This window comes from Lutra lutra, chromosome 9 (genome assembly GCF_902655055.1).
Source record: "Lutra lutra chromosome 9, mLutLut1.2, whole genome shotgun sequence".
Lineage (NCBI taxonomy): Eukaryota > Metazoa > Chordata > Mammalia > Carnivora > Mustelidae > Lutra > Lutra lutra.
Window position 1 is genome coordinate 129,984,769 of NC_062286.1, and position 13,610 is coordinate 129,998,378.

General features: G+C 49.8%; 1 protein-coding gene across 4 annotated transcripts in view; it reads right to left on the minus strand.

Annotated features, from left to right (window-relative positions):
- Positions 1-13,610, minus strand: part of ELMO2 (engulfment and cell motility 2) — a 38,491-nt gene that overhangs the window by 10,067 nt on the left and 14,814 nt on the right. For all 4 annotated transcript variants that reach the window (XM_047745344.1, XM_047745345.1, XM_047745343.1 and 1 more), the window contains 5 exons: positions 11,954-12,135; positions 10,321-10,420; positions 9,442-9,593; positions 6,872-6,950; positions 3,754-3,804 (listed from right to left, as the gene is read on the minus strand). In XM_047745344.1, the coding sequence (XP_047601300.1) occupies positions 3,754-3,804; positions 6,872-6,950; positions 9,442-9,593; positions 10,321-10,420; positions 11,954-12,135 (564 nt within the window). The remainder of the gene's footprint in view (positions 1-3,753; positions 3,805-6,871; positions 6,951-9,441; positions 9,594-10,320; positions 10,421-11,953; positions 12,136-13,610) is intronic.

Below are 13,610 nucleotides of genomic sequence, written 5' to 3' on the forward strand. Positions count from 1 at the left end.
AGTTCTATCCCACCCCCTCTTGCATGCCCCCCACCACGCCCTCTCAGTTCTCATCTCCATCCCTCTGATGCCCACTCCACTTCAGGCTCCCTCCTTCCCTCATGCCTCACCTCGTCTTTTCCCCACACACTACCTCTCCGTGTCTCCTGGGCTGATCAGCGTCTGGGGATGTTCTTGCCTCCTACTGTCCTCCTCTCACCCCCACACTGGCTGCACTTCCTGGCTTGTTCCCTTGTATTTTTCTTTTTTTTAACAGATTATTTATTTATTTGACAGAGATCACAGGTAGGCAGAGAGGCAGGCAGAGAGAGGAGGAAGCAGGCTCCCTGCTGAGCAGAGAGCCGGATGCGGGGCTCGATCCCAGGACCCCGGGATCATGACCTGAGCAGGAGGCAGAGGCTTTACCCCACTGAGCCACCCAGGCGCCCCTTCCTTGGACTTCTTGCTTTTTCTCTGTCTTACCCTCCATCTTGAATCATTCTTGGTCTTTCTCATCCAAATGAGACTCTTGCCCACTTTTCCACACACACTCCCTCCTTGTCCTTCATGTTCTCTCACTCAGTCAACTCTATGCCTCCGGAGCTGTGCTATCTGATATGGTGGCCATTCGGCATATGTTAGAATTCACTGAAGTTAAAAATTGAGGTGTTTGGTCACACTAGCTACATTTTAAGCTCAACAGGTATATGTGGCCAGTGGCTCCCACCCAATGATAGAGTAGATATAAAACATTTCCACTGTCACAGAAAGTTCTACCAGACAGCCCCGCTCTACAGCTCCGTAATGCTAGAGTTTGCTCTGGCTCGAGATCAGTGTCTTTAGACCTGTGCAGCCCAATTTGGCAGCCACCAGCCACAGGTGGTTGTCGAACACGTGAAACGTGGCTGGTCCAAACCGAGATGTGCTGCAAATGTCAAATGTGCGCCAGATCTCAGAGCCTTAGCGCGAAACAAAGAAAATAAAATATGTCATGACCCATTTTCCCCTATTGATTACGCACTGAAATTACAGTATATGGGATAGAGTGAGTTAAAGTAAATGTATCATTGAAACTGGTTTCCCGTATTCCTTTTTTACTGTTGCTACTCTAACATTTAAAATGAAGAACGTGGCTCACGCTGTATTTCCACTTGCCAGTGCTGTTCTAGCCCTCCTCACCCTGACATCTGACTCGAGAGCATTCTTCATTTCTGTAGATCTGAACAGCTTAATGGCAGCCACAAGCCACATGTGGGTATTTTAACTGAAATATTAAAAAATTACAAACGGGGACACCTGGGTGGCTCAGTTGGTTAAGCGGCTGCCTTCGGCTCAGGTCATGATCCCAGCGTCCTGGGATCGAGTCCCACATCGGGCTCCTTGCTCAGCGGGGAGCCTGCTTCTCCCTCTGCCTCTACCTACCACTCTGTCTGCCTGTGCTCATGCTCGCTCCCTCTCTCTCTCTCTCTTTCTAACAAATAAATAAATAAAATCTTTAAAAAAAAAAAATTACAAACGTAGCTCCCCCATCACACTACACACATGTCAGGTGCTCGGCAGCCCCGTGTGGCCAGCGGGTACCATGCTGGACAACACCTCCATACTGCAGAAGGTTCCAAGGACAGTGCTGCTCCTAACTGCTCACCAGTGCGAGCTTAGGCCCTCCTCCTCCTCCTCCTCCTCCTCGTGGCAGCTATCTGCGGCTCTCTGCCTCCTGCAGGGGCTGGTCTCTAGCCCAGGCTGACTGCTCTGCTCCTCCTCCCCCTACCTTAGCAAGTTACCCCAGCCCCAGCCTCTCACTCGGGGGTCTCCTCAGTGCCCCCCCACACCTCCTTTTCCCTCCCTCTGAGCCTTCCTCCCCTCTTCTCCATAATTCATTGAACCACTTTGAGAAGAGGTTAAAGTTAATGTGATATGGTTTTCGTTCACCTGAATCCCGCTTTCTCAAACTTAAGAGATGTCACAGCCAGGAGGTAATCACTCTGCCAACAACGGCTTCTAGGAGCACAGCCCGTCCGAGAGAAGTCATCGTTCCAGAGCTTTCACCTCAAGTCTTATTTGACTGCTGAGTAATTCAAGGCCTACACTCCTTGGCCTGATGTGAACTCCTAGGGCTTCAGTGAGCAAACATTAACCATTTCGTAGCAGACTATTTAAGTCATGAGTCCTGACCCTGAATTGTCTTCTATGGTAGAATCTTGGCTTGTTCCCAGAAATGAGCTGAACTAATCCCACTGAGGTACATATTAAGCCTCGAAGATCATTACATTTCCCTCAGAAGGGTACCCCCCCTCCCATGCATGCGGAGCATGGCGCCTAAGAGGGCTGCTCAGGAATCTGGACAGGCACCTGCGGGACCTCTGCACTCCCCATCCCTCACGGGAGATGGCCCTCCCGCCACGGCCCTCCCGCCTGGCAGGTGGTGGGGCTCTGACCAGGGAAATGGCCAGCGGGCAGGAGCTGGTTCCGCAAGGTGAAGAGGTGGGCTGTGTGTGTTCAAGGCAGCCTGTTGCTTGGCTTTGCTAGTGCCCAGAGGTCACTTCTTGAATGCTACCACCTCTGTCTGCGTTCACAGTAAGAGGCCTGCTGATGTGAGCGGGGTGCTTACCAAGGGCCAGGCACCCCACTAAGCTCTGTATACATAAGAGGTTGGTCAGGCCTCCCATCCAGATGAGCAAATCAAAGCAAATCGAAGTTAAGTGAATTGCTCAAGATCAAAGATTGGTTAATGGCAGAGTGGAGGCTGGGTACTCTGAAGTTCGTGCTCAGAATTCTCAAGCCTTTCACACCTGACTTCTCATTTCTCATTTGATTCCTTTCACTGGGGCCTCCTGGTTTTCCCTTGGTTTTGACAACTGATAAAACAGCCCCCCTTTCACCCAGATCCCCAGCTCTCTTCCCCAGCTCTCACCCTTCCCCTCCCTCCCACCCCAGCCAGCTCTCTCCCACCCACAGCCCCGCGTGGGGACAGGGAGTCAGCCCCCTTCCCAGATGCCTCCCTCCTCACCACCTCTCCCTCTACTTTCCTCCCTCATACACCCCCAGGAAACACACACACCTGCTAGTGGGAGGTTTCTAAATGCCAGCCTGGTTATGTCACCAGCCCGATGACATCCCCGCCACTGCGCCTGGGAGAGAGACTAAGGCCCTACCTGACCTGGTCTTTGCTGCTCTCCAGCCTCCAGCCCCTGCGCACGTCTGCTCCTTGAGCACCCTCTGTGTGGTCACACACTCCTAGGTCTGCTGTGGGAGCCTCCGCCTCACAGCCATCCCTCCTCTAGAGGTTTCCTGACAGCAGCCCCTCCTCCTGAAATCCTCCCCCAACCCTGAAGCTCGATGGAACCACAGACCCCACGGTGCTCTGGCGGCATCCCATGGGACCGGAAGATCTTTGAGAGCCAACACACCGTCTGCTCGTGCCTCCACGCAACTCAGTTCTGATCACTGTTAGCGGAACGGATTACTTTCCTCTTTGGGGCCAATTTTAACATGTTCCTTCCGGATAATAACTGCTGGAGCTGCAGGGCCACAAATAGACAACTGGCTGGCCTCTGTACCTCCTCAGAGGCCAGGCGATTCCTGGCCGGACGGCCTCCTAGAGACAGCTCCGTTTACGGAGAATTACAGGAAAAAGCTTCCTGCTTAACAAGGGTTTATTAGCACCTATCTATCCACTCAACAGTAATCTCAGTAATAACAATACAACCACAGTAACAGTAACAGTTGCTATCACCAGTAACAAATAACAAAACACAGCTTGCTCTGGGAACTTACGTTCAGGATTATGGACCGAAGGTGTTTCTGTGCAAAGGCATTGGCCATATCCTGTTGAGAAAAACAAGCCAATGTAAGGCAAGGTGGCAGGCCCCCTGCTGTGACAACTGTCAAGTGAAAAGTGGAATCGTGGCTCTCCCGGGCTTTTTCTCTAAAATTTTTTCTCCTTTCAAATAAAAAGTGGGCGAATGGAAAAAAAAAAAAAACCCCATGGACCATCAAACATATTCTATACTCTGAAAACCTCCCGCACGCTTTTTTTCTGGGAGGGCAAACTGACTCAAATAGGACATTCCCTCCCCCGTGGCACAGTCAACCACACCATCTTCTACGGGGAACAGAGATCGCTTCAAGACGAGACACTCGAGTCACAAGGACACCGGGCAACAGGCAATGGACAATGCATACGGAGCACAGAGCAGCGAGATGGGTCCCATGCACTGTTCCAGACAGACACCCACCCCCAAGGCTGGAAGGGCGGACAGGGCTAGGGCCCCAGCGCCCCCTCTGGGCCCCCCAGCGCCACTCGGGCTGGCAGGGCTGGGGCACAGGGGCTCCTGCCACAGTAAGTAGCCGTGATTCACTTCTGACCGGTTTGGAGAACAGCACATTAGTGCTTTGGGGTAAGTTCTCATAATAAGGGGCATCGTTTTTACTGTATTTCTTTCAGATTCTGACAGTAACGCTTTATTTATTTGGCACACACGGGAAATAAAGGATCCCGCATAAAGCAGCCTTCCAGGGAGCCAAGCTTCCAGGGTCCTTTTAGGACCTTGTTTTGGCTGTTCTTACACAAATTCTGTAAAAATGGATGATACAGACACTTCGTGATTTTTGAAGGGACGACAAGGATTACAACCTCAGCACGGCCGAGGGCTCGGCTTCACCAGAAGAGCGGGGCCTCAGACACGTGGACGGCCCGAAGAGCTCCAAAACGTGTGGCTATTTTCCCTCAACAAAATGGTCCCAAAGGTTCCTGTGCTTTAAATCTTTGTGACAGCTTTTCATAATTCTTCTGTCTCCTCCTTCCAATCGCGGCCATTGCTTCTTACCACGTTAATTAGTAAGACTTCACTTTCTAAACGGCTGCCTTAATTTAATTTTATGGGTAATTCTAAATCAATGGGCCTGAGGGAGCTGTCACACCTCTCCCACGGAGCAGTATCTGTGAGCACACTCATTTTTCTCAGAGCTAAAAGGCCTTTCCCTCTCTCTTCTGCGTCTCTACTTATATCCCAAATGGCTGACACTGCCAGGAACATTAAGTTTTACTTTGCATCCCCTGAGCACACACGCTGGCTGGCAGAGGCGGAAGGTGGCCTAGAAACTTCTTTGGTAGCCACAGGAGGTCGGCTTGAGATTAAACCTTGCTGTGGACAACTCACAAAGTGGGTAATTGACATTGGCCTACTGCTAGAATGTGACAGCCTTAGACTAGAAGCTTCTCTGGGGTGCTGAGGGAAGCGCTTATCTTCCTTCCTAGCCTCATAAAGCTGACCTCTAAAGCTCCCTCTAAGGAACAAGCATGCAAATTCCCTCCTGACAACTGTCTAAACTTCTTCACATTCCGATGGCCCAATATGCACTCAAAGCAACACGGATTTATCTTTACTTTCCGCCATACCAAGCTGGAAGGTGATGCATCCGTGGTATCAGCTGGGTGAAAGTCTCAGGCTGTTTCAGAATCTGACCTCCCCTGGCTGAACCATGAACTTATGTAAAGGCAGGTTACAAAGGAAAGACTGGGCAGCATCCCCTGGGGGAGGCACCCCCTTAATCCTGCATGTAACGCTAGTCTCCAGCACATTCCCTGAGTGTTCTGACCAATGACTTTTACAGCACACAACCTTTCCCTGGGTCTTGGAGTTCCGTGAACCCCTCGATCAGAACAAGAGGGTCTCGCCCAGCTCTGACCTCCCCACCTGGAAGAGAGCTGGGGCCCTTTCCACACGGCGGCGCTACTTACAGTGACAGGCAGGTCTAGAGGGTTAAGGTGCTTGTCCTGCCGGCAGAAAGCAAAAAGCACAGAGAGAAGCAGATGGAAGAATGAGCTTTCAGCTTACATTCAAAACAGGACTAGGAAGGGAGAGATTAACAGAACAAAGCCATCCAAGAAAAGACAAGGACACACAGAACCATAGATGCTCCTGGTCCTCCCATGGGAAGCCACCAAAAGCTTGGTTCATGATCCCACCCGAATTTCAACTTCCAGAGACCATGCTATGGCCAGAGAATTTAATAGTCTTTCTTCTGTATGCCACTTGGGCTTTTTTTTTTTTTTTTTTTAGCCAGAGATATCTGGAGTGTCAGAGTTGGAAGAGCCCTTAGAGATCATTTAATCCGGCCTTTTCATTTATAGAAAGAGAAATAGAGACCTGAGAGGTTAAAACACCTGCCCAGGCCGGAAATGCACTTAGCCTCTGGACCCTGGGCTCAGGTCAGTGCTTGCTCCCCGGCCCAGCCAATCCTTGGTTTCCTCACTCATAAAACAGGGAGCTTGTTTTTCCTCATGACGCCCCTGGGAAGTACACAGGACACAGTCTGCTGCTCCCCTATCACAGGGGAGGACCCTGGGCCTCTGAGCAGCAGAGCTCGGTGCATCACGTTGCACGGCTAATGGGCCGGGGGAGAAAGCAGCTTCGAATCTGGGCCTGAGGGTCTTTACACATGAAACTTCATGCCAAGATCTCATTTGTACCGGTTTCCTTGGACTGGATGGTGATGCCTAGAGGGCCTCCTCTAACCTGGGTCTGCAATGAAGACCAGCCTGGGCTTGTTGTATATGAGGTCTTCTTGGAAGACAGCCACCCTGGCTTGTTTACGGAGGCTCTTTGGGCTATAATGACAAAGTTGGCTGCCACATAGGCCATAAGCTCACAGAGCAAAAAATATTTACTCTCAGGCCCTTCGGAGGAAAAAGTCTGCAGGCCCTGCTCTGACCTGAGACCTGGGCCTCGCTTAGCAAGGCTACTTGGAGGGCCCCTGCCACAAAGGGAGGGGAGGAAGGACTCTTGGGGAAATGGCTGCATGTCTGCTGTCTGCACAACGAAGGGCAGATGGGAGACAATTCTTCTCCTGGAAGAGCCTAGATGAAAAGCTTGAAAAGGCAGCCACAGACCTGTCGCTTGTCCTCAGGAGCCTTCAGGAAAAGCGCGTTAATCAGTGCAATGGCGTAGGTCTGAATCTCCTGGTTGGAGCTGTGCCAGTGGAGAAAGAAGGCAGAGGGAGATTAGAAGACTGACCATCGAGAGGACACGCGGGTGCATTTGCAACGGTCGCTCAGACAGTAATCAAATAATCATCCAGGGTGATATCTCAAAAGCCTTAAAAATGGGCATACTCTGCAACCCGGCAACTCTACTAATAGCAATTTATCCAAAGACGGTAATCAGAGAGCTGTGCAAGATGTACTGGCAAAGCATTTCATTCGAGTACTGTCAAAAAAAAGAAAGAAAGAAAGAACAGTAAATAATTCAAATGCCCACAATCGCAACTCTCTTTATCACATTACAGGACTAAGTTGTCACTGAAAATCACGTTGTAGTGTAAAGGTTCTCCACCCAGGGTTCAGGATGGGTTTGGAGTGTCTGTAAACCCAAGAAATGGTGCAGAAATCATTCCACGCAGTTGGTTGACTGTGTTATTTTCTCCAAGAAAGTGAGAGTCTATAACTGTTACTGGATTTTCAAAGGCATATGGGATGCAAAAAAGATGTAGAACTACCCTTTTAGAAGAATCTTTATCATGGGGAAATGTTCAAGGGCTATTACTCTGTAAAAAAGTCAAGGTACACAGAGTACACAGAGTAAGCTCTCGGTTCTGTTAAAAATATACAAGGAGAAAACGGCTAGCAGGGCGAGTCAGTTTGATGTGAACAGTGGTTCTGTCTGGAGGTAGGGAAGTGGGCGAAGGATTTTCTCTTTGTGCTTTTCTGTATTTTCAGAGTCTTCAACTACAAACTTACTTCATTTTAAAACAGATCTGCTAGAACTGTTCTCTGGAATCTTATAATCCTGGCCCTTGGCAAGATGTTTCTACCTGCCACGCTGGGGGTACACTCGGCGCAGGGGTGGGGCTCTCTTTTTAGATAGGCCGGCAGACCTCCGGGTCGGGTGCGGGGCATCTTGGAGGTCTCATGGAAGGAACTCGGTGTCCCAGCCCGAACAGCAGAGAACATAATGTCTAGTAACAGCTACAGGCTGAAAATAGTCATGGACCGAACCCTAAAAAATGCCATGCTCCTCTATTACCCTTGGGGAACACAACTGGGTCATTCCTGATTCAGAAACGAAGAAACTGAGGAGTAAGTCTGACGTCAGGAAAATCGGAACTCTCCGTCTGGAGTTTATGATGTTCCCTTCACTTCAAACAACATTTTTGGCTTTGGGGTATGAAAACAGAGGCTGAAGAATTCCTTAGAAGTGACCAGGGAGATATCTGAACTGCAAATGGTGCTTTCCTTTTACTTGGATTATTTGTGGGGTGGAGGATACAGGCTGGGAGCAGAGCTGAGTCAGGACAGGGCCACTATAAACAGGCAATACTGGGAACTAACAGGGCATTCTGTTGGCATCTGCCCTTGTCCAAAATGCTAAAAGGGAACAAGAGTCAGAAAGGAGTCAATGCTGTCACCATGTTGTTTGGGGGAGTCCAGCCCCCTTAAATTGTTTAGAGGGGTTAAAGTGAAGTGAAAGAAATGGAGAGAAGAACAGTGCTCCAAAGGGTTCGTCTGTCTTCTGGTTTTACTGGTTTTAAAACATTTTAGGATGTGATAAACTCTTAGGTTTTTTTTTTAATTTACTTTTATTCATATTTATTTATCCATTTTTAAGTAGGCTCTACAATGCGTGTGGAGCCCAATGCACGGCTTGAACCCATGACCCTGAGATCAAGGCCTGAGCTGAGATCAAGAGTCAGAGGCTTAACTGACTGAGTCACCCAGGTGCCCTTGTGTTAAACTCCTTAGAAAACAAACAAAAGCAAACAACTCCTGAATTGAATACCTAACCTGTGCTGGCCATCAGGCAAGATCTTTTATCTCCTTTGATCCTCACAAGTCAGAATGGTGGGGAGGACTAACCCCAGTCTAGAGAGGAGGAAACCGAGACCAGGCAAGACCAGGTAACTTGCAGGCAGAGACCCGGTCAGTGTGTAGGAGAGCCGGGATCTGACTGGTAGCCTGGACTCATGCTCAGTGTGATATTTTTTGCTACCCCCCACGGCATACCATTCGTTTGCTAAATGTTCATTCCACAAACACTAACTGACTTCTATTAAATCAAAGCAGGGGATCCAAAAAGAATTGGTCCTTCTTCCCAGAGAGTTCAAAATTTAAAGTGGGAGACAGGTAACAAAAATAAAGGATTTTATATCATTATCATAGGTAAAGAGAGACTATTTGGCCCAGAGAGGAGAGAGAGCATCTGATTCTGTCTGGCGCGTGGCGGGACAGGAAGGCTGGGAGCACTTGGCTTCATCCTGAGGGACGAGGAGCACCACGGAGGGTTTTAGCAGGAGCATGACATGATCAGACCCAAACGCCGGGAGCGTCCTGACAGCAGTGTGGAAGTGCTGATGCTGAGTGAACGGGCGGACCGGCAGCTTGGAACACAAGCAAGAGAGGAGGGCTGGGAGGTGGCCAGAGGATGAGAGGTGAGAGGGGAGGCTGGGGGAGGCTCTCTTACTCACACCTGGAGGTGAGAGATGAGCTGTCCCACGGTGATTTCCTCCGCGATCTTCTGGTACAGACTCTGGCTATTCAAGACCATGCTCTCCAGGATGGCCAGGGACCTCTGAAGGATGGACACGTCCACCATGGGCCGACCCACGTACCCTGCAATCTACAATCAGCGAGGGCCCGGTCAGCCAGGAAGCCTGGGGCCCAAAGTCTTGTAATCTAATAATTCCCCATTATTCTCAACCCCCATTATAATGTTCCCGATACATGGTCCTTTCACTTTTGCCTAAATATCTCCAGCATCAGGAAGTTCCCAATGTCCCAAGCCAATGGCAGATGTGATTCTAGGTCAGTGGATACATGACTCATTGGTTTTAGTCCAGTTTTGAGAACTGACACCACCCCTTCCTGCAGAAGAAAGGAGGGCCGAAGTAGAAGTATCCCCTCCCACCTGCTGAGCTCAATCTGATAATCCAAACAGGATGCTTTGCAGATCTGTCAATAGAAGGCAGACTCAGAAATCTAAGGCGAACAAAATGAACATGTAGAACCAAAGAGAAGGGAGTGCTCGGGAAGCAGGTCAGAAGACTCAAGGCTGCTCCTCGTGGCCCGGCTGGTGTCATCCCAAGTCTCACTGACAATCCCATCCCACTTTGGCCACATTCAGTTCTGAGAGCCTGTTCCCATCTTCTCAGAGCAGGCCTGAGAGAACAGTGAAGGAACCGTTTCAGGAGCTCTAGGAAGACCCAAGCGTGAGGGTGAAAAATTGGGCCTTGGGGACAGAAAGCCGACCCTCAGCAGAATGGCTGTGCTGCCTGCACCTGTCCCTAAACTGACAGGACAACCAGCCACAGAGGGAGGAGAGGACGATGGAATGCTGGAGGCCTCACCTGCTTAATGAAGGTGATGGAAACCATGTCCCAGGAGACAATGCCATGGTCCATGAGCTCTAAGAAGGCAGTCAAGGTGAATGCCAGCATCTCACTATAGCTGGGACATAAGCAAACACACACAAAAATCACACAAAGATTCGGAGCCAGGGAACACAGGTGTGACAGCAGTCACGATGGGGATGGATTTCAGCGTAAGTGTCAGGGACGGTCAGCACAGCTGTGATAGGCACCTGCGTGCACACCTGGCCAGGTGTGCAGCAGACTCTGTCCAGGCATCTGTCTCAGGGAAAAAAGAGCTGCTGGAGGACTGGCTTTCCTTCCCTATACCCCCCTCACAGTGAGCACAATCACTCTTCTGTTTCCCAAAGCCAAAAAAAAGTATCAGACCTTTATCAACCCCAATACTTGGCAGGGGCACCCAAAGGAGCTCACAGCCCACGTCCAACACCAAGAGGCAGCAGAGTGCAGATACAAACTTCAGACATGGGCTCGATTCCTGTTCAACTATTTACTAACTGTGCACATTTTATCCTTTTAAACTTCAAATTCCTCCTTGGTAAAACTGAGTCAATCTCACAGCATTCAGATCATAATGGGCAAGGTGACAATGTGTGCAAACCCCTGGCTGCAATGCTGATAGCGTTCCAAAGCTTCTCTCCTGTGTCCCCCTCTTTCTACACACCACCCTTTACACAGCTGTATAGTGCTCTAGATTCAACAAACCCTATTCCCATTGGCAAGGCAGGTTCGGAACTGTTAACAACAATCTTTGTGACAGTATTACAATGTAAGCAGCACCCCCATTTTAAAGAGGAGGAAACCAAGGCCAGTCCAGTCCTATACCCCCTCCACCCCAACCCCCCAGAGATAGCTGAAGTCTCTGAGGGCCACTGAAAGCTTCAGGATGTCCACGCTGCTGCAAAATCTGAGATTTAAAAGGAACACCCAAGATTAGGTGCTTGGTTTGGCTGAAAATTTCAAGAGCTGGTCCATCAGCTGAAAAGATTTCCGACGCCCTCTGTGTGCCAGCTGAGAGGGACAGAAAGCCAGCACAGGCCTAGACGGCTAACTAAACGTGTTCACTCATGGCTGCCACAGGCACAGAGTGCCACTACACTCATCTCGGCATTGGAGTATGACAGAGATGTCTGTGGCCTATTGCAAAGTTCTGGAGCTCGTTTTCCCTGTGAAAATGGGTGGTAGGGAGAAGGCCTGCGTGTGTGTGTGTGTGTGCTTGCACATGTGTGTGGGGAGTGGGGAGATGACTGGAAAGGGAGGAAGCAGGGGTGGAGATTAAGAACAGACAGATGCCTGTTCTGGTCAATTCTGGACGGTCTGCTCACTAGCCATTTTCCATGAATTAACAGATCTGTCATGACCTACCTTCTCTCTTCCTGACTTCTGTACCCCCTGATTTTACTACTGCTTGGATCTGTGAAGACCACCTAGAGTACGAGATTCAGGACCACAACAAGCAAATCCCTCCATGCAGAGCCCAGTACTTGGCACACGGCTCTGTACACAGAAGGTGCTCAATAAATTCAAGTGACTCAATGGAGATGGGAAAAGGATGCCCCGCGGACTGAAGTCAGTCTCTGAAACCCCCCAAGAAGAGCTCAGTTATACTCACTGGGACAAGAGCTTGGTTCCACTTTCCACAAGCCTTGTCAGCACAATGATGCCATCCATGTTGATGAACTCAGTGGCAAAGGTCACATCAGCGGAGAGCTTGGCCAGCTCCTTCATAGCATCCAGCCGGGTCTCCATGTTGGACGACTGGGTCCTCTCCATCAGCTGGCGTGCAGCCCGGGACTATGAAACCAGGAACAAGATGTATGCCTTCTGCTCCTTGCAGCAGGTTACTGCTCTGTGAGTAGCTCATAAAGGCTTTTCTGTGGACATCCAAGCCCGAGGCAGAACTAGTTGTTCATGCTGTCTAGGAGTTGCTTAATAAAGGCTTATTGGATCAATCAGGGAATTACCAGTATGCCAAGACCAATCCGGACCTATGTAGATCCTTTCTGTAGCACTCTGGTCTATGGATTACAGGAACTTCCCACTGAAGGACTACAAAAGAGACCAGGGAGAAGATAGTCTACCACCTCTGGCAAGTCTCAGGGACACAGATATTGGCTCAACAGAGGGGAGTTTTCTATTAATGTCAGCCATCAGACAGCAGACCAGGTTGTCCCTTGATGTAATGAGCTCTCAGTCACTAAAAGCAATCAAGGAGAATCTCGACAACCAGCTGTCAAAGATGCTACACAAGGGATTCTTGCATTGGGTGGAGGACTTAATCTGATGACCAGCTTTAAAGTTCCTTTCAATCTCAAAATGTGATAAGCCTGACAAGTTTGTTGGTTTGTTTTAAACTTTCTCTGAAAGCTGGTATCATTGTCCCTCAAACTGACAGTCCTGGGGAAATTTTAAGAATACCGCAGGGCTGGAAGCTTTCAAAATAGCTTTTTCAAAATGATGGCTGGTGACCAAGCCTTCTCCCAGCACATGAACTTTCCCCAGAAAAGTGCTTGCCTCCTTGCTGCAAGCTCTAGCCACAAGCCTTCCCGAGCGTCTGCTGGCCCTTCCTCCTGCTGGACTTCCTAGCTTTACAGTCAGGGCCCCCACAAGTGACTGAACTGCAATTTGTCACTCTCTATTTTTTGTCTGTTAATTAATATTCTCAGCTGGAATGGAAGAGCCTTGAGAGCAAAATGTTCCCGCGGTCTTTTTCTTACAGAGCTCAGCAAGTGACTGCAGCCCGGTTCCTGCTGCTGACCGAGGAGTCAGGTCTGGTCACCTCTCTCTCCCCTCTGCCTCTCCTCTTTTATTATCACAGAGATGGGCCTACAGCGGCCGCGGCTCTGGATGACACAGAAATCCTCCAGACTCCCGCGGTGGAGAATACGCACACCGCGATAAAAGGTCACCGGATAGAACCATTTGAAGAGCACTGGTCTGCATCACACTTGGAAACTTCCAACTCCAAATGTTAATTTTCCTCCTGAGACAGCATTTCTGGGCTGCCGCCTTCTGCTCTGGAGAGATGTACTCCTGGGAAAGTCAACTGCTTAGCGCAGGAGGTCTGGAAAATGCTTCAGCACATCCACGAGAGCAACTCCCAGACGGTTATATTAAGCTAGCAGAGCTGATTGGCCAGTGGGGGGCGGGGAGTGGGAGTCAGCAGGGGGTGGGTGGGTGGGTAATGAAGTCCTTAGGGTGAGAAAGGTTCCAGAGAAGGGGGAAAGCAGGAGGACTCACTGGTGAGAATACTGGCCAGGAGTCAGACA